Source organism: Vigna angularis, chromosome 4 (assembly GCF_016808095.1).
Source record: "Vigna angularis cultivar LongXiaoDou No.4 chromosome 4, ASM1680809v1, whole genome shotgun sequence".
NCBI lineage: Eukaryota > Viridiplantae > Streptophyta > Magnoliopsida > Fabales > Fabaceae > Vigna > Vigna angularis.
The window spans coordinates 5,607,376-5,626,575 of record NC_068973.1 but is presented as its reverse complement, the minus strand read 5'-3'; the positions used below and the strand labels follow the sequence as shown (position 1 = coordinate 5,626,575).

Here is a 19,200-nt window from a genome sequence, read left to right as displayed (position 1 = left end):
AAGTCATTTTTGGAGAAACACTTACCCTTGAAGCATTGTTCTCAAGTCATTTTTCATCTTCCTATGCAACGAACAAAACCATATAATTTTACATTGTTTGGGAATGATGACCATCAGCTGCCAGTGCGACCTATCACGAAGGACAAATAGTTATTTAACTAATTAAGGAAACTTTAATAATGAACTTTTACATATAACAACACCTACCCATCAATGTATGGCACAAGGTATACGTCTCTTTTTGACTCATCCATCCATGTTTGCAAATAATGTTGTCTGTTTTCAAGTGTGTTACAAGAAGGTTGAATGGTCTGAGGTTCAACAAATTCGTACATGGAAGACCGACCTTGGTCTACAACGATTGTGTCCATGTACCTAAAACAACAAAGTTAAGTTGTTAGAAACTATAAGAATCTAAATAAAAGTAATATGAAAGACAAAATTAACTATCTTACATGCACCACAGTTGAATGATTGAAATATTCAACATCCTGTCTCCCCCAATCACCTCCAATGCATCAGGCAATGTGATATATACTGGTACAAGGGGGGGAAGACCAAATAGTCTCAAATCCCAGTATAGTTCTAATGGTGCTTTCTTCAACCTGGGTAATCTTGTCATTAGCTTTGATAGAGGATCATCCTCCGCTTCAGCCATGTCATCATCTTCATGTATAATTGTATCATGAATCGGCTGCTTTTGAGGACGTGTGAATTGAAGATAAGAATTTCATCAAAGAGTTATCAACAAATAGTTGAAGAATAAACATAGACATACTAATAAAAAAGACATTATACCTATGGAGTAGCAATGTGTGACATGATCAATGCTCTAGGCCAGGCTATAAATGATCCTATAGCCTCCCCCACAAAATTAATTTCTGGAGTGGGTACAGGCACCTGAGCCTGGGGATCCCGAATCTCGTCAATCGTCACACGCACGTGGTGGGGTAATATGGGAACACCATGAATAGTCTGCCCTCCCTCAAGAACTCGTCCGACAGCCACAATGCGTGGGGGATCTCCATCAATCAACAGCTCATATTGACCGTTATACTGAGTAGGTTCTACGGCAGAGCATAATCCTCTAGTGCTGACACGAGGTGGTGTGGGAGTTTCAGCGGTCCCCATGTTGCCTTGCGTCATGGAATGCAGCTTCTCTTCAAGCGTTCTTTGTATTTCTTTTTGTTATTGTAGCTACTCCATGAATCGTTGCTCAATTGATCTCATACTTTGGTTGAGTCTTTCCTCCCACTGAAGATTCATCTGCCTTAGTGTCTCCTGACTCATTGATGTTGTGGTTTTCTGTGTAGGGTCAAAGTAGTCATGAAGACTAATCGCCCCAGGAACTCCACGTACACATCCTGGGTGCTCGGGCTTTCCAATGGCCGTCGTTAGAATGTCGTCCCTACCTTGGCCAGCAAATGTTCCCTGAGTCTGCTGCTCAACCAACTCATCCTGCACATAAAAAAACCAAGTTACTTAGAAGACATGCTGTGATAGATACACAATCAAACAATGTTTAGAATTTGAACTTACAATTCTTTGTGAGATCAAGGCAGCTGAGGAAGATGTCATGTTCCCATCAGATTTAGTCCGAGCAGCCTTCCACAGCTCGTACCTAGCAGGTGCAGGTGCAAGGTTCGACGACTCAAGTCCCAAGGCATCCACTCTAGACTTTCTAATTTTCTTTTCCAGTTTTGCATAACCACCTCGTGATAACAAGTGTGGTGCATCGTTTAGCCTTTGTATTTCTTGGGCGGCTAACCTTTTACCTTGTTAAACCATGTATATAAATAAGTGTAAAATCATAAAAACTCAATAAAAGAATTTTCAAATGTTAAGAAACATACCTTCCATTCGTTAGACTCTCTAGATGCAAGAAATTGTATCCAGTCCTCCTCTGTGAAGGTATATTGCTGACATGGATTTTCATGTTGCTTGTCTCCAAAGACATATAGTCGTGTCAGCCTTGTCTTGAAATCCCTCAATCTTATCGCTATATGCAATAACACTTTCTTTCTAATTTGTATTGTGTTTGGAATATCATAATGTTGTTGTTTAAAACAAAAAAACATGTTATTGATAAGAAAACATGAAAGAAATAAGTATATCAAAAATCTTTTAAGTAAACATACCTGAATATCTTGCCATAAGAGGTTCTTGTTGACCGCTGGGACGTCATCCCAAGTTGCATGAAGGATAGAGACATGGCTTTTTGCTAACTTACCCAGATAACTCCTAAACCTATCAGCATTTGGCCCTGATGGATGACTTGATCTAGGGTCGATGTCAACATCTCTCCGCTGCCCATTCACGCGTCCAGATGTCACATCTGTCAATCGTGTGACGCCTCGACCACGTCTGGTCTGTCCCGATCCTGAGTCTGAGGCCGACATACTTGAAAAATTATACAAGGTTAGTAATAATTCAATTATGATGAACATACATATAAAGTCAATACAAAAAATATCACAACCTATTAAGATATTGTTTTTTCCCAAATCCCTTCATTGTGATCACTACGAATTGCCTGGATGACATCGGCAACGTCATCAAATGGGTCTTCAATGGGTCTAGATGCAACAGATGTTGTCTCAAGTATATCAAGATAATCATCATCATCATGTCCATGCATGTTTTTTCCTTCTAAAACCACTGACCATTTTTTATTCACTGGATCATTTACGTAGAATATTTGTCTTGCTTGACTAGCCATGATAAATGGTTCATCAGTGTAATTCATCTTGTTTAAGTCTACCAATGTGAAACCAAAGTCATCTGTCATGACACCAGAATTTATATCAACCCATTTACACTTGAAAACTGGGACTCTAAAAGTGACGTAATCAACTTCTCATATTTCTTGTATTATTCCAAAATAACTCATGGATATTGTGATTGGATTTTTGTCTTTAGAACTAGCAAAGTGCACAGTCTCAGCTTGTAGTGTGACGCCACTATTTTGAACTCTACTTTTGTCATCTTCTACCTTTGTCTGAAAAGAAATATTGTTTATATAGTACCCACCATATGTAATGACATATGTGTTCCGCCCACGAGATAACCTCAAGAAACTTTCAGAAACATGTGGAGTCGCATAAATCTTCTTAAACCATTGTAAGAAGGTTTTCACATGTTCATTAAGATGCTATTTTTCACTCATTCTTGGGTTTGCTGCCTTTATTTCATTAACGTGGTCAGAAATGTAAGGAATCACATCAAAAGTGTTGTTTAAGACGTACAAATGAGCTTGGTCAACTTCTTTTCTGCTAACACTTTGAATTCTCACACCTCAAACACCTTTACCTTCACATTTTCCTTCATGTCTGCTCTTGGGAAGACCCACGGGTTCACAAGATGGCATATAACTTGAACAAAATTCAATGGCTTCTTCTGCAACGTATCGCTCTATGATTGAAGCTTCTAGTCTATACTGATGAACAAAATTCATTTTCCTTTAAGATCTTCATGTATCTTTCAACCGGGTACATCCACCTTAAGAAGACCGGCCCACATATTCGAATTTCTCTAACTAGATGAACAATCAAATGTACCATGATGTCAAAAAAGGAAGGTGGAAAATACATCTCCAATTGACATAGTAGTCTTATTCCTTCATCTTCAAATTCATTTAAACCTCGAGGGTCAACAACTTTCTTGCAAATGGCATTAAAGAACAAACTCAGACGTGTCAGAATACCCCTAACAGAAGGAGGTAATATGTCTCGAATAACAACAGTTAACTATTGTTGCATCAATACATGACAATCGTGCGACTTTAAACCAACTAACTTTAACTCTTGCATAGAAACAAGATTACTAATATTTGAAGAATAACCTTGTGGAACCTTAACACTTCTTAAACAGTTACAAAAACTTTGTTTTTCTTTTTTAGAAAGTGTGTGACAGGCTGGGGGCAGATAGGTGCGTCTTCCTATTATCTGTGGATGTAACTCAGATCGGATTCCCATGTCAGCCAAATCTTGTCGTGCTTTTATTTTGTCTTTGCTCTTCCCTTTGACGTTTAATAAAGTTCCGATGACACTGTCACAAACATTTTTTTCAACGTGCATCACATCAATACAATGTCTAACATCAAGTTCACACCAATAAGGAAGCTTAAAAAATATTTATCGTTTCTTCCAAATGTTGTTTGCAAAGGTACTTTTATGATGTTTTCCAAACACAATGTCAATGTTTTTTACTTCGGTTTACAACCTCTTCACCATTCCGGGGTCTGCACACAACCTCATCCTCAGCACTTCCATTAAATGCTTTTTTCAATCTATGATAAGGATGATTACGAGGAAGGAATTTTCGATGTCTTGTATATACCGTCTTCTGACCATGCTTCAATTGAAGGTAACTAGTGTTTTCTTCACATATGGGACATGCAAAATGACCTTTAACACTATATCCGCTCAAGTTTCCATACGCTGGGAAATCATTTATAGTGCAAAACAACATTGCACGCAAACGGAACTGTTCCTCAACAAGTGAATCAAACACGTCGACCCCTTCTTCCCACAACAATTTCAAATCATCAATTAAAGGTTTTAAGTAAACATCAATGTCATTTCCAAGTTGTCTAGGACCCGATATCATCATGGACAACATCACATATTTTCTCTTCATGCACAACAAAGGAGAAAGATTGTAAATCATCAACATAACTGGCCATGAACTGTGTTTGCTACTTAAGTTTCCATAAGGATTCATACCATCAGTTGCAAGTGCAATTCTTAAGTTTTTTGGATCTCCACCAAATTTTGGAAATTTTTCATCAATCTTTTTCCATTGTGGTGAATCAGCAGGGTGTCGAAGAAGATTATCGCACTTTCTTTCATCAAAGTGTCATTTAAGGTTCTTTGCATCTTCTTTAACAGAGAACATACGTTTGAACCTAGGTATTATAGGCAAATACCACATCACCTTAGCAGGTGCACCATCATTACCTTCATTAGCAGTGTTTTTGTCAGATTTCTTTTTAAAACGGGATAAACCACATGTTGAACAATACTTTAGCGAAGCAAACTCCTTTGTGTACAAAACACAATCATTAGGACAAGCATGTATCTTTTGATATTAAAGACCCATTGGACATAAAAAAAAATTTGCCTCGTAATTACGAATAGGTAGAGTATTATTTTCAGGAAGCATCTCCTTCAATAACTCGAGCAACTCGGTGAAACTTTTATTGGTCCATCCATTCCTTGCTTTTAAACTAAAGGTTTAATCATTTAGGAAGTCCCTTTTTTGGAGCAGAATCTCAATTTCGTCCCTCTTTTTTTCGGTTTCTCAATTGGATCCAATTTTTTTGAAAATTGCAACAATTGGGCCCCAACCGTTAGATTGGGCCCAATGACATTAGGCTGTGTTTGACGTGGCAACGCTGGATCCCCTTTTGTAATTGACGTGGTAGGCCGGATCCCGTTTCGTAATTGACGTGGCACGCTAGGGTGAATTTTTGAATTCACGTGTCTGATTGATGTGCATTTAGTTGGATTTTATTAAAAAAACAACTTGGTAAAGTGTGGGAGAAAAGTTGAAGGGAGATAAATTTGTATAAATGTGTGCTTGAATCCTTAATAACAGCCTGAGTTTTCATTGAGCTTGTTCTTCTTCGAAGGTGGATAAGTTCGTTGTGGTTGAAGATGGCCTATCCTTGTTCGTCTTCGTCATGCAGTGGGTGGCGGAAGGAAGACGATAATGTGGTCTGTGTTGGTGGTCGAGGAGGATGTAGCAGTGGTGGTTCGTTTTGCTATTGTGGGATGAAATGTGTTGTGAGAACTGCGAGAACATCTAAGAACAGAGGCAAGCAATTTTGGGGCTGCCCTAAGTTCAAGGTAAGGTTTTTTTTTTGTTGTTTTTTTAGTTGGAGGCTGTCGTAATTGATGTTTTCTTCTCTCATAATGGTGGTGAAGATGGTGGTTGCAATTACTTCAAATGGTGTGCTGATGATGGGACTGTGGAAAGGGAAACCAGTGTAAAGCGTGAAGGCAAGACTGAGACTTTGTTGAACAGAGAAGCAATGGAAAGTGGATGGAAGATTATAAGTGATTTAGACTTGTCAGTAAAGAAATTGGAAAATAGGCTTAACGTGTTCTTAGGGATTGTTTGTGTTCTTTGTGTTGTGAACATGATTGTAGTTACACTAGTGTTGTGTCGTTCATAGAAGTGTTTTGATTGTAATTATGATGGAATGTACTGAGGATGCACTGAAGCAAAGTTATTTTGACTTCAAAAGTTTGTAACTTTTGGTAAGGAAGTAATGCAAAGTTTTGTTTGTAAGTTCTGGCCAAGCATATAACGTGATTTCTTAGTGAAGTGATAACCACAACCATGATTAGTCCAATATATCATTAAAACAGAATAAAGCATTAACCCAGAATACAAATATACAAGGTTGTGTTTTCAATAGCAGAAGCAAAATAACCATTAAACCAGAATAACACCAAAACCATAATTTCAACCACAACAAAATAACCATTCAACCAGAATTTTCAATGTGTTTTCAAAAGCAAAAGCACAATAACAGTGATTGTATGAAGCAGAATGTTGCATGTTTTTGCTACATGTACTACTTTGTAGCCTTAAACTATTACAAAAGTGCCTTACAAAAGCAGTAAGGTGGTTTCTACCCTTAAACTATTACAAAAGTGCATTCCTACAGTGTACTAGGCTTCAGGTTGTGTCTGATGTGCTATTTCAGATTGTTGAGTGGATGGAGGTCCTGCTTGGGTGGCTGAACCTGGTTGGGTGGCTGAAGGTCCTGCTTGGGTGGCTGATGGGCAACGACTTCTGTTATGGCCATGTTCCCTACATATGCCACATCTTTTCCGCAACCCAGATTTGGTCATTCTTGAATCATCCTTCCTCATTTCCCATTGCTCTAGTCTTTGTTTTCTTTTTGGTCTTCCAGGCAATACTCTTTTGTGTGGATGAGACACATCAGGATATGGAGTTACGTTCCACATGTTGGCTCCATTTATGGGATATATAATTGATGAATATGTCTCCTCATATGTGGACTTCATGTAGCAAGGGTCAATAAATTTTTCTCCATCAATGTTGAGGAACTTCATAGCAGCTAATGAATGACAACAGGAAATTCCAGTGATCATCCAAGTTCTGCATGTGCATGAGGAGTCATCTATGTTCACTACGAACTTATCTCCACTGTTGGACATGTGACGAACTTCAAATAGCTTGTTGCTTGACAACCTGTGTAGAAGAAGACAACAATAACTATCAACCACATTAGTTAATTAACATAACAAACAAATCATTAATGGAATTTACCTAGGAATCCAACTTTTAGTTAACTGGGATTCCTTTCTAAATCTAGATTGGATCTTGGGACAAATGGATCCAGTAAATGATGATATCATTGACATGTTCTTGGCCCATCTTTGCATGATGTACAGTCGTATCTCCTCCAACAAGGTAATAATGGGTTTACTCCTGGTAGTTAGGAGGACACTGTTGAAGCCCTCACTCATATTGTTAACTAAGGTGTCACATTTAGCCCTTAAAGTGAACCTTGATCTTGACCATTACCTACAACAAATAATAAAATAATTGTTAACATTATATCAGTCCTCTTCGTTCAGTTTCTCAAATAACCTACAACAAATAATAAAATAACCTTGGAGGGATGGCAATCAAATGCTTATAAGCATCTTCGTTCAGTCCTCTGATGTTTCTCATTTCCATCTCCCAGGTTTGTGGGTGTGTGGCTGTAGCTGCCCTCCACATTAAACGTTTGAGGTTTTTGCTAGGGTATTTCTTCCTGAAGTTGGCATACAAATGCCTCACACAAAACCTTTGCTCAACTCTAGGAAGCAATTCCTGTATTGCTGGAAGAAGACCCTGCAATACAAATATACAAGTAAAGAATACAGGCAACCAATACTTGAGGGCCTAAAGTTCAAATGTACAAGTTAATGATGACTATTACCTTTTGTTGGTCTGATACGAAGGTAAATGAAGAACATTTTTCAGCCCCTCCAAGGTCATCTATCAATAGTTCCAAGAACCACCTCCAGGAATCCTTGTTCTCAACTTCAACAACACAATACGCAATAGGCAACATCTGCTCATTTCCATCTCTACCCACAGCTGTTAATAACTCACCACCATACTTACCTTTCAAAAATGCTCCATCTAAACCAATAATTGGCCTGCATGACAGAAAACTATCTTTGCATCCCTTTAGACATACATAAAATCTCTTGAAAAGGACTTCACCCCCTACATCCTCAACCTTTACTTTCACTGTTGAGCCTGGATTTTATGCAACCAACTCATGGGCATAATCATATAACCTTTTATATTGTTCTTTGAAAGACCCATCAATATGCTTTGTTGCTATGTTTTTGGCCCTATAAGCCATACACCTTGAAATACCAATGTTCCATTTCCTTTGAATTTTTTCCCTTATATCCACACCCTTAACTGTTGGATTCTCTCTAACTGTTTTCTCTAACTTCTTGCTCAACCACTTGGCATCAATTAATTTAAGGTTGAACTCCCTGTTGCAGGTATGGTTGTCCAGCATAGTTCTCAGTTGCCATGTTTGTACTGCCTTCATATAAGCACAATACAACTTCCATGGACATTTACCTTTTGCACCCAAACACTTGAACCTCATTCTTTCTTTATTATTCTTAACAAACTTAATATTTCTTCCATTATCCAAGGAATAACTTTTAATAGCATCCAAAATATCTTGTTTTTCAGCAAAATATGTCCCAACTTCCCACTTGAAGTCAACCATACTTTTTGGCAAAACAAATGTTGCAAAACTCCCATAACCCTCTACATCGGTATTGTCTTCATCACTGTCTGCTGCACTAATTAATTGTTCAGATTCCCACTCATCATCTGACAAACCTCTATCATTCCCACCCTCTACATTAACATCAAACATGCTGTCAGAACTCCCACTGGAATATGGTCCACTAAAGTCATTTGACACACTTTGGACTTCCACTGGAATATTTCCCTCCAAATCTGCATGTATATCATCATCTATATCACAACCAACATTGACATCAACAAGCCCCTCCAACCACTCACTATTTCCATCAAAAGAGGAATTCCAACTTCGGATTTCTACATCTTCTTCAACTTCATTCATTTATTCACCTTCATCTTCACCATCACCACCAACTTCTTCAACTAAATGCACCTCTTCCTCCACAACAGCCTCAACTTCCACTTCTCCATCAACATCACCCATTTCTTCTAACACACCAGGAACTTCTTCAACTTCATGCACCTCTTCCTCCATAACAGCATCAACTTTCACTTCTCCATCAACATCACCCATATGTCCTTCTAACACACCACCAACTTCTTCAACTTGATGCACCTCTTCCTCCACAACAGCCTGAACTTCCACTTCTCCATCAACGTCACTTATCTCTTCCAACACACCACCAACTTCATCAAGTCCATGGACCTCTTCCTCAACAACAGCTTGAACTTCCACTTGCCCATCAACCATCTCTTGCTGTTCAACATCAACATCACTCATCTCTTGCTGTTCACCATCAACATCAGTCATTTCTTCAACTTGTCCTTCATCATGACCAACATTTTCCAGCATATGTATGACTTGGGGTTCAGAAACAGGGTGTATCACAAACACATGCACCTCACCATTCAGCCTAGCTAAATTAACCATATGCATGGCACCAGTGTCATCACACAAACACTCTAACTTATCATCCAACACTGAAGCCCCTCCTATAGAGTACCACAGATCTTTAAACCCATCGTATCCCAAACCTTTCACTACACTAACAACCACGAAATAACTCCAAACATCTGAGTCAAACAAAAACCTAGATGTCTCCCCCCCTTCATACTTAAGCTTCCCATCATTAACTAATTTCCCTCCATGGTGAAAGACAACCTCAATATCGTCGTCCATTACGCAAAACAATATATATATGTTTTTACACACCTATAATGCAATCACATCACGACAAAACATGTATTAACACCATAAACAAAACACACTCACACACACAAACAAAAACAAATTTAAACATGGGGGGACCACTACAACGCAATAAAAAATAACCACAGGGACCACAACCCAACATCGCAATAAAAATAACACAACATATGACCTCTGTAATCAATAATCAATACAAAACCAAACTTATACTGGCCTGGCCACTCGAGATTCCAGCAGAACAAGGTCCCACAACTTCAACCACGACGACAAAAGCACGCTCTCTGTCAACGTCAACTTCGATTAAACCCTAAAACCCCAATTTGTGAATTTCATGGACCTTTGCACGAACCCTACAAGAACCCCTCAATCTCAGAACAAACTTCTCCCAATCCCTAATTCTATAAACTTGAATCTCAATCCCAATCCCTATATTTCATTCGTACTTTCCTTTTCTTTGTATTTTAAAAAATATAATTATCCATGTCAATTAAGGTGCCCTTACTTATGTCTGCCACGTCAATTACAAAAGGGGATCCAGCGTGCCACGTCAAACACAGCCTAACGCCGTTGGGCCCAACTTAACGGTTAGGGCCCAATTGTTGCAATTTTCAAAAAATTTGGATCCAATTGAGAAACCGAAAAAAAGAGGGACGAAATTGAGATTCTGCTCCAAAAAGGGACTTCCTGAATGATTAAACCTAAACTAAACAACTTTAAAGTTGCAGACAGACGTGTAAAGTTCGAGCATCCTGGGAACAACGGTTGCTCTGAATCATTTATAAGAGAATCATACAAATTAGCTCTTCCAAAATTATCTTCACCGACATCACGTATCATGTCCTCTAAATGATCACTCATCCATTCTTCCACATAATTCGTTCCCCGTGACGTGGTAGGCTGGTCCAGTACTTCTCCATGCCAAGTCCAAACGGTATAAGTCCTCATTATGCCGAACATGAATAGATGGTCACGCACATTGCCTAAGTCTTGCCGTATTTGATTAAGATAACAAACACAAGGACAAAAATATGTCCCATTCACAAACTTAGCATTTTGTTCAACGTATTGCAAGAACTCCAAAACACCCTTATCATATTCTTCACTGATGCGACGTTCATTCATCCAGCTTCAATCCATACTATGTTCGTAAAATCATCAGTATAAGTTTTTCAACTCTCACAAGGTTAGGCCCTACCCATTCAAAAAAATTAATTTTCATAATTTGCTAAGACACGTGCAAAGAAGTCTACATCATAAAATTGATAAGATTTCGGCAGCATTTCGCATTGGTCTCCGAAATACACGAAATGAGAGTAGTCAACGATGACCACAATCAAATATGCATCCGGAGAACAACACAAATACTGAACCGAAATTTTATCAATCTTATCCATAAACTCCAACTTACATGTTATTGCAAATTATGAAAATTAATTTTCTCAAACTGTCCAATCGGACAATTCAAAATTTAACACAAACGATTAAAAGATTAATCGTTTGTGTTAAATTTCAAACAGGAACTGAGTGTCACTCAATGATTTGATACTTATAATCTAACATGACAATTATAATAACACAACTAATACATGCATATTCAAAAGCCAATAACACATGCAGACCTTAAAGTCAAAAACATGCAACACAAAACCCAATAACATGCATACAAAAAAATTATGAACGAAGAAGCTAACCTGAAAAGCAAATTCCAAATGAAACGGAGGGAAATCGAGGAGGGCACGACCTAAAACGTAGGCCAAAAACAGTCAAAAACACCGCCTAAGAACACGCAAGAAACTGCAACAAAATGCACTGAAAACGATTTTTAATCGATTCAAATCAAAGATATTTCATCACAGAACAATTTAATCGGATTGAAAGTAAATTTAAACGGTCCAAAAGAGAGAAAACACACCTAGAAATGCAATGCCGCAGAGTGAAATCGCGGGGAAGACGATGAATAGTGAGCATAACTCCTCGCGGGTTCGCCGTTTTAGTATAAATGGCACTAGACGTCCGATACTGGGGGACCCCGACGTTTATAATATTATAGATGTCAGAGCCATAACTAATATGACGTGTTTTGGATTTCAAAATTGATATTCGCGGGGGGTTTTAAACGTCCGTTGGAGGGGCCCTGACGTGTATAATATTTTAGACGTCCCCCCCACAATGGACGTTTAAGTTGCTGACAGGGTAGTTGAAGAGTTAATTGTTTCAGCCTCTTAAACGTCCGTTGAAGGGGCCCCGACGTGTATAATATTATAGACATCCCCCCCAGCGGACATTTAAGTTGCTAACAGGGAAGTTGAAGAGTTAATTGTTTCAGCCTCTTAAACGTCCATTGGAGGGGCCCCAACGTTTATAATATTATAGACGTCTGGCCCCCCCACAACGGACGTCTACAGTCCCACTTATTTACGGATATGCCACCGGTCAATTATTTACGTTGGTGTTTTTTTTGGACGGACGTCTATTGGGTAACGTTAAAGGCCAATTCTGCACTAGTGACTCTTCCAAGCTTAAGGAAAAATAAAATTATAAATTTAGAAAAAAAAAAACCATTTGTTTTCAAACCAATGTCTAGAAAAAATAATAAACAACTTTTTATGTATAAAAGATGGGTCTTTCACTAATTTATAAGAATAAATGCAAAATTGATAAAAAAAATACTCAAAAAGAAATTTATGTTAATAAGAAATATTTTGATAAATACAAAAGATAAAGATAACATAAAATAAATAAAAAAGGAATTTTAATTTATTTGTTCTTGAAAACATTTTATCTACTAGATGTAGAAAGTCGAGAATTATAATTTGTTTACATCCAAATAATATAAACAGTATGTCTAAAAACACAATATTTTATATTAAAATAAAGACTAAAACTGTTTTAAAGTTTTGACTAAAAAAATGAGAAAGAGAAAAAAATAACTAATGAATTTCAAAAATTATCTTTAACCAAAATATTGATAAGAAGATTTAACTTGTATAAATAGTTATTGATTTAATAACCATAATAAAGGCCATTTCACTGTAATAAGGATACATATGAAAATTCGTTAATCTAATTTTGTCTACTATAAATAAGTTAAATAATTATACCATCTTGGGATCACAATCATTTTAATTCAATGATATATACAATAAAAAATCATTCTTACTGTTTCAATATCAATTAAGTATTTTATAAAAAATTAAAATTAACATAAAAAAACATATTTTTTTGGGAAACATTTAGAAAAAGGATTATAATTGTATAAATTTCATAACAGAATATTAACAATTGAATAAAAGTGAAATAATTATATAAAATATTTCACAGTTACACATAAATAAAATCTTATGTTAATTAAAAAGCACTTTTTTTAAATTATAAAAAGAAAACAAATATTCAAGTTTAAAAATATTTTAAATGTCTATTCCATTAATTTATCTAAATTATAACGAATTTTTTTTATACATTTATAAAGATTAATTAAGAAAAATTCCAAAAATAAATATTAAACTAATAAAAATTTAAATTTAAACAATTTTTTTATTTTTTGAACTTCTGAGTGGTGTAAACAAGATTTACAAAACGTTAACTTATTATATTACTTTAAATGAAATATATTTATTCAATTACAATGATAAAATTATATTTATGAGAATTAATTAAAAAATAAATATAATTATATAAAAAAATCATCAAAATAGTATTTTACGTGATAAAAGCAAATATTTAACTTTATTTGATAATGAGGAATACATTAATTTATTAATAAAGGTTTTTGAAAATGAAAATAATTCAAAATTTAAAAACAAAATCTAATTTTACACTAAAATTAAAAGATTAAAAATTAATTTAATCTTTTAAAATTAGAAAGGGGTGTATGTTTCTTAATTAATATTAGATGATTTTGACTTATTAACAATATACACATTATACACAACATAAAAATATAAATTGAAAAAAATTTAAGCAATAGTTTATTTTATTGTTTATAAGAACAAATAATAAAAATAAAGATATAAGTATTTACAATTTTATTTTATTTTTCTGTAATTTGGCATGTTTCTTAACTTATTTACTATTTCTTTTATATTGTTATACAATTTACATCTTTACTATACTATAATAACAAAATATCACTACATTTTCATGAACTATTTCTATAAAGAACATCTCAGATTGAAAATTTAACATTAATTATATTTTAAAAATTTAATATGGAATCACTATCCTGATAGAGTTTTAGGTCAGATTATGTAGTTATGGTTGTGTGGAAAACAATTACATATCCATTATTTTCACATCTTTTATGATATGTTTTCGTTTTCAAAACAACCAAACATATTGGTTTAGTTGCACTTTAACCAAAGAATAATATTAATATAAAAATACATTTTATAATTAACAAACAAAAATGTATCCATTAATATATATTGAAACAAATTTAATCTTTGTAATTATTTTTATTATTCATGCATATTACTTATTATTTTATTTTAATTTTAACTATTATTGAAGATATTTAAAAGTAAATTAAGCTGACTGGAGTAAAATTTTGATAATGATTTCAAAAGAATAAGAAATGTTATTTTTTATATATATAAAATTAAAATGTTAATAATAGTGATCAAACAAATTTATTTAATGGAAAAAATATTTTAAAATGTGTATTTTGTAAAATGAGTTACACGTTATAATTATTATATTATAAGAAAAAGGTTGAAAAATAAAGACTGGAATGAGAATTTTTCCAATTTACATGTATGCAAATCTTGTTCACATTTGCTAACAAATTCCATAAAAATTTGTAATATTTAATGAAATTTTTCATGTAAACATTTCATTATCTTGTACACATTTGCAAACATATTAGATAAAAATGTGATATTTAATGAAAACTTTCATTATGTAGTAAACATTTTATTATCGACTTGTATTTCTTTTGTTAACAATTTAGTTAAAACATATTAATAACCTTTGATTAATCAAAATTGGTCGTATATAAAAAATATTTATTTCTATTATAACTATTCAAAAGATAAAATAATAAATATTGCACTAGAAGAGGTAAAAGATTTTAATATCATTTAATTATAAATTATTATATAATAAATAATAAATCTGTTATATTTCATAATAATTATCTTAAAATTATATTTATTTTATTTAATGAAAAGATAAGTGATGATGAGAAAGTATGTCATTAAACTTACCATAACATAGTCTGATCTGATTACTAAACTTAGAGGATCTGTATAAAAAAATTATGCACCTTACATGGAAGTGTCGATAATAAATTTTATATTGAATAAAAATTATACATGCATGATAGAAAATTGTTGATATGTCATCGTGAAGTACCCATTCACAGCTAAATTAGCATTTGGGTGTAACAAAGGAATGCAGAGTGTAGCAGGATCAAAATTCTGCAAGTGATATAAAATCACCTTTTGTCAAATATGTCATCTTCAAAGCTATTGATTAACCTTCTTTCGTTTCATCATCTGCCTTTGCATTCTTTCCAGCCTCGAGTCTTTGTCGTTTGACTATCTTTGATTTACTCCCATCCTGGGGCTTTTGCCGTCGGACTGCAGAAAGGGAAATTAAAAAAATGTATAACATCCAAGTAAAAAACCAACAAAAGCATGAAACTAATCAGCCACTAGGTAAAATTATTACAGGAACTAAAATCTGATCATCGGATTTGGGATGCAGTGAAATGAACAGAAACTCCAAAATTAAACTAATGCTTCATTTTTAATAATAATGGCATATTATTCAAGCTACTTTATATATAAAATCTCTCAAAGAATTCAAAGTTCTGTATCCTCCTTGAAAGATACTCTCAAAAGCTTCGTCTTTTGCCACCTCTACCTAGGTAATTACAAAAATCATTCTTCCTCAAAGGTGATGAAGCGCAGCTATGAGTGAAGGCATTCAAAAGCACTGGTTAAGACTATAAATAAATAATAACAGTAAAGGTCATAGCTTAAGCTCATGAGAACCCCAGCAATCATACAATGTTCATAATTCATATTCGATATACACACAAGCCAGATTCTTTTCCAACTGAGTATTATTTTCCTTTTAAGGTTAAGAACATTATATACTGCATGAATTATTGTGATAAAATGACTTTAATTGTGAAACAGACCTCTGCTTAAAAAGTCTTAAGGATGACAATATGAGAAAAGATGCTTGGGAGATGATAATCGCTTAGCTGATTCATGTATATATGCTCACACATATATATACAAATATACCTGAGCTCTTACATCAGAGATATAAAGGCTACACCAAGACTCTAGATGACAAATAGAAACAACAAAATACAGCATTTTTGGTTTTCCAAGAGCTGGTCAGAAGATAAGCTAAACTATTCTAACACTCTCCTTCAAGTTAGAGCATACATCTTACATGTACCAAGTTTAGAACATAAAAATTGAATTCGAGAGAACCTCGCAAGAATTTTGACCAAAATATCTACATACTAATCATTGAAGCTGACAAATTGAGTGCAAATTTCCTTGGACAACAACTCCTCTTGAACAAAATAACAATAATTTCCAAGTGTAAGATTCTCACAAAATACAGGATAGGAGACAATATGAATGTTGATTGCTTCTCACGAAAAACAAGATTAGTTCTTTGTCACTCAACAAGCTGCACTAGATTCAGTGCTTGCCAAACATAAGGATGGTGGCCGACAACAATGGATTGTGGCGGGTGATGGTTTCCTCACTATATAATGACAGACAAAGTAGGATCAACCTCCTCTTATACCAAATTGAGAGCAATCTTTCATGTCATTCAAGTATATATGTGTGTGTGTGTGTACGAGTTCTTCCATTACAGATCCCATGGGAAGATACAAAAAGACCACACTAGGACTCTAGGTAAGAGATAGGTACACCAAAAAACAGCATTTTAGCTTTCCTAGAGATGGTCAAAGGATAAGTTAACCTATTCTAACAAAAAGCAAGTGAGGATTTAATATTTAAAACTTACATCTCAGACTTGTTCCAGCAAGGCATGTCAATCTTGACCGTGTGTTATATTCAGCTAGTGGTTTCTCTCTAGCCACCATTCGAACATCCCAGACACGTATACTGCCATCAGATGATCCAGATGCCACTAGGTAAGGATCATCATCCCCCGTAGAACCATCAGTATCCGTGAGCACAACAATACCTTTGACACGGGAAGTATGTGCATCTTCCAAGCAATATGCAACTTTTCCAGTCTTGATATCCCATGCTGTTATACTTTTGTCCTCACCACCCGTGTAAAGAAGTCCATTCTGCAAAAGGAATAAAAAAATTTAAAATATTTAAAAAATAATCAGAGCTAATTAATTGATAACACCACACAAATTACAGAGTCCCCTAACTCTGATCATCCATGCCAAAGATAGTTCACTCCACCAGTCAAACCGGCTATGGAAAAGGTTACATACCACTGGAATAAAACATAGTCATATACCATACATACCACGACCAGTCCCAATACCAATATCTAAAACCTCAAACAAATATTTTCATAATAGAAGATTTATATTACATTCACATGTATTACGCAACACTATTCTTCCCTCTCTTGATTGGCAGTAAGAGAGAAAACTATATGGGAATTACATACACATCGCACATCATTTAAAATCCAGAACTTCCTGCATACCAGTGGTGTCTGTCTATATTATAAATATGTAGACCATTAATTCATCATTAAATCATACAACAGAGCATTTGATTATAGATTACTATGAAGCCAGCACTCCTCCAAAAGGCAAGAATTAACATCAATCAGCAATGCCAGTACCAATATTTTCCTTTCTCCTTTTCCATCAAAACTAATGATTATGAATTCCTTTTCCAAGAGAACATTTCTTCTTCTTCTTACAAGATAAAGAAAATGCATCATTAACATACAAGACAAATCAGCAGCACCAAAAGAAGAAACAGAGAAAATTAACAATAACCAACTTGATATTCGATGGTAATTCGAGAAAACAGAGAAAGAATCTGAAGAAGCACAAACCCTAGCAGGAGTAGCGCAGAGAACAGGCTTGGAGCATTCCAATTCGAACAATATGCGTGCATCCTCGGTCTGGTGGACAGAAACCTTCTCCTTCGCGGCCATGAAAAAGTGGTCGCCGGACGCATTGAACTTGACCAGAGTAGCTTCCTTGTCGAGGCGCAAGCAGCAGTTGCGGCGGCCGCGGACGAGGTTGACGACGGCGAGGCAGTTGTCACGGGCAACGGTGAGGGCGCGCTCACCGGACGGGTGCAGGGCGAGGTCGTTGATAGCAGCGTTTCGGTGGACGGAGAGCGTGGTAAGATGCACGAAGCCGTCCGCGTCAAAAATGGCCAGGGAGCCAGCGGCGTCGGCGGAGATGAGGTTGCGGGGGAAGGGGAGATTGGGAGGGGCGTAGAAGGAGAGGGCGGTGACGGAGGCAGAGTGTTGGTGGAGGGAACCGAGGGAGGAGGCGGCGGAGAGGTCGTAGAGGTGGATGGTGTCGTCGTCGCCGCCGGAAGCGACGACGGAGCCTGAGACGGCGACGGTTTTGATGGAAGAGAGGTGGGAAGGGTAGGAGAAAAGAGGGGTTAGGGATTGAGATTGGGGCTTTAGGGTGAGACCCCAGATGAATTTCTCGTACGAACCTGCAACCAAACTCATTTTTTTCACTCCTCGCTCTTCTTCCTAAAACCCTAGGGTTTTTTAACCACTATCTCCTCTCGTTGCAACCTTGGACTTTTGAGGTATATGTGCTACTCTTGTTTCTTCAAATATTTCATAAAAAAATTAATAGGGTTCAAACATTTTAAAAAAAAATCTAATTTATAAACAATTATTAGTGTTTTTTTTCTATGAATACTTATAATTTATAAATTATAATCTTTATTTTCAAGTACCATGAATACTTCTGCAGTTATAAAAAAAAATGTCATGGCATAATTTTAGCAAAAAAAGTTATCAAATGTTATAATTATTGATTACTTCCACAGGGACGGATTCAGTGACTTTGGTATTATAATCATGTGTAACCATTTAAATTTTTACTGAGTATTTATTTATTAAAAAAAATTATGATGTTATAAATATTTTAATATCAAAATAATAAGTATATTCTTCTGTCAAATAACAGTAAAAATCATATTTGCATACGTATAATATAAATTAAAGATGTTTAACAATTTAGAATATGAACAAATTTGACGCTGGTGTATATAGTTATC

At 35.4% G+C, this 19,200-nt stretch overlaps 2 protein-coding genes and 1 long non-coding RNA gene across 4 annotated transcripts; all 3 read right to left on the bottom strand.

Moving 5' to 3' along the window:
• Positions 1-50: 50 nt before the first annotated feature.
• Positions 51-12,329, bottom strand: LOC128196252 (uncharacterized). Its single transcript, XR_008248408.1, has 7 exons — positions 11,665-12,329; positions 1,854-2,400; positions 1,540-1,775; positions 799-1,458; positions 456-694; positions 208-375; positions 51-130 (listed from the first exon to the last, which is right to left on the bottom strand). It is a non-coding gene; the product is annotated as an uncharacterized LOC128196252 (long non-coding RNA).
• On the bottom strand, positions 7,102-10,365 carry LOC128196251 (uncharacterized). 2 transcript variants are annotated; one of them, XM_052876501.1, is made up of 4 exons: positions 7,964-10,365; positions 7,652-7,875; positions 7,306-7,563; positions 7,102-7,227 (listed from the first exon to the last, which is right to left on the bottom strand). In XM_052876501.1, exon 1 carries the CDS (start codon positions 9,941-9,943, stop codon positions 9,146-9,148), a length of 798 nt encoding a protein of 265 aa, XP_052732461.1. In that variant the 5' UTR covers positions 9,944-10,365; the 3' UTR covers positions 7,102-7,227; positions 7,306-7,563; positions 7,652-7,875; positions 7,964-9,145. The 2 variants fall into 2 exon arrangements, with proteins under 2 accessions (XP_052732461.1, XP_052732460.1); XM_052876500.1 differs by having other exon boundaries at positions 7,306-7,875; positions 7,964-9,147.
• Positions 12,330-15,244: 2,915 nt separating the features above from the next.
• LOC108322628 (uncharacterized) lies at positions 15,245-19,067 on the bottom strand. The gene is made up of 3 exons (XM_017554777.2): positions 18,002-19,067; positions 16,973-17,264; positions 15,245-15,552 (listed from the first exon to the last, which is right to left on the bottom strand). The coding sequence occupies exons 1-3, from the start codon at positions 18,638-18,640 to the stop codon at positions 15,446-15,448; spliced, it is 1,038 nt and encodes a 345-aa protein (XP_017410266.1). The 5' UTR covers positions 18,641-19,067; the 3' UTR covers positions 15,245-15,445.
• Between the last annotated feature and the right edge of the window lie 133 nt (positions 19,068-19,200).

Excerpts from the sequence above, each read along its gene's own strand:
- LOC108322628 (XM_017554777.2), bottom strand. The coding sequence starts at position 18,640 with ATGAGTTTGGTTGCAGGTTCGTACGAGAAATTCATCTGGGGTCTCACC. Across the intron at positions 17,265-18,001 it reads TCTGCGCTACTCCTGCTAGG|AATGGACTTCTTTACACGGG; the intron begins GTTTGTGCTTCT and ends TTCCTTTTGCAG. Across the intron at positions 15,553-16,972 it reads TGCTGGAACAAGTCTGAGAT|TCCGACGGCAAAAGCCCCAG; the intron begins GTAAGTTTTAAA and ends CCCTTTCTGCAG.
- LOC128196251 (XM_052876500.1), bottom strand. The coding sequence starts at position 9,145 with ATGAATGAAGTTGAAGAAGATGTAGAAATCCGAAGTTGGAATTCCTCT.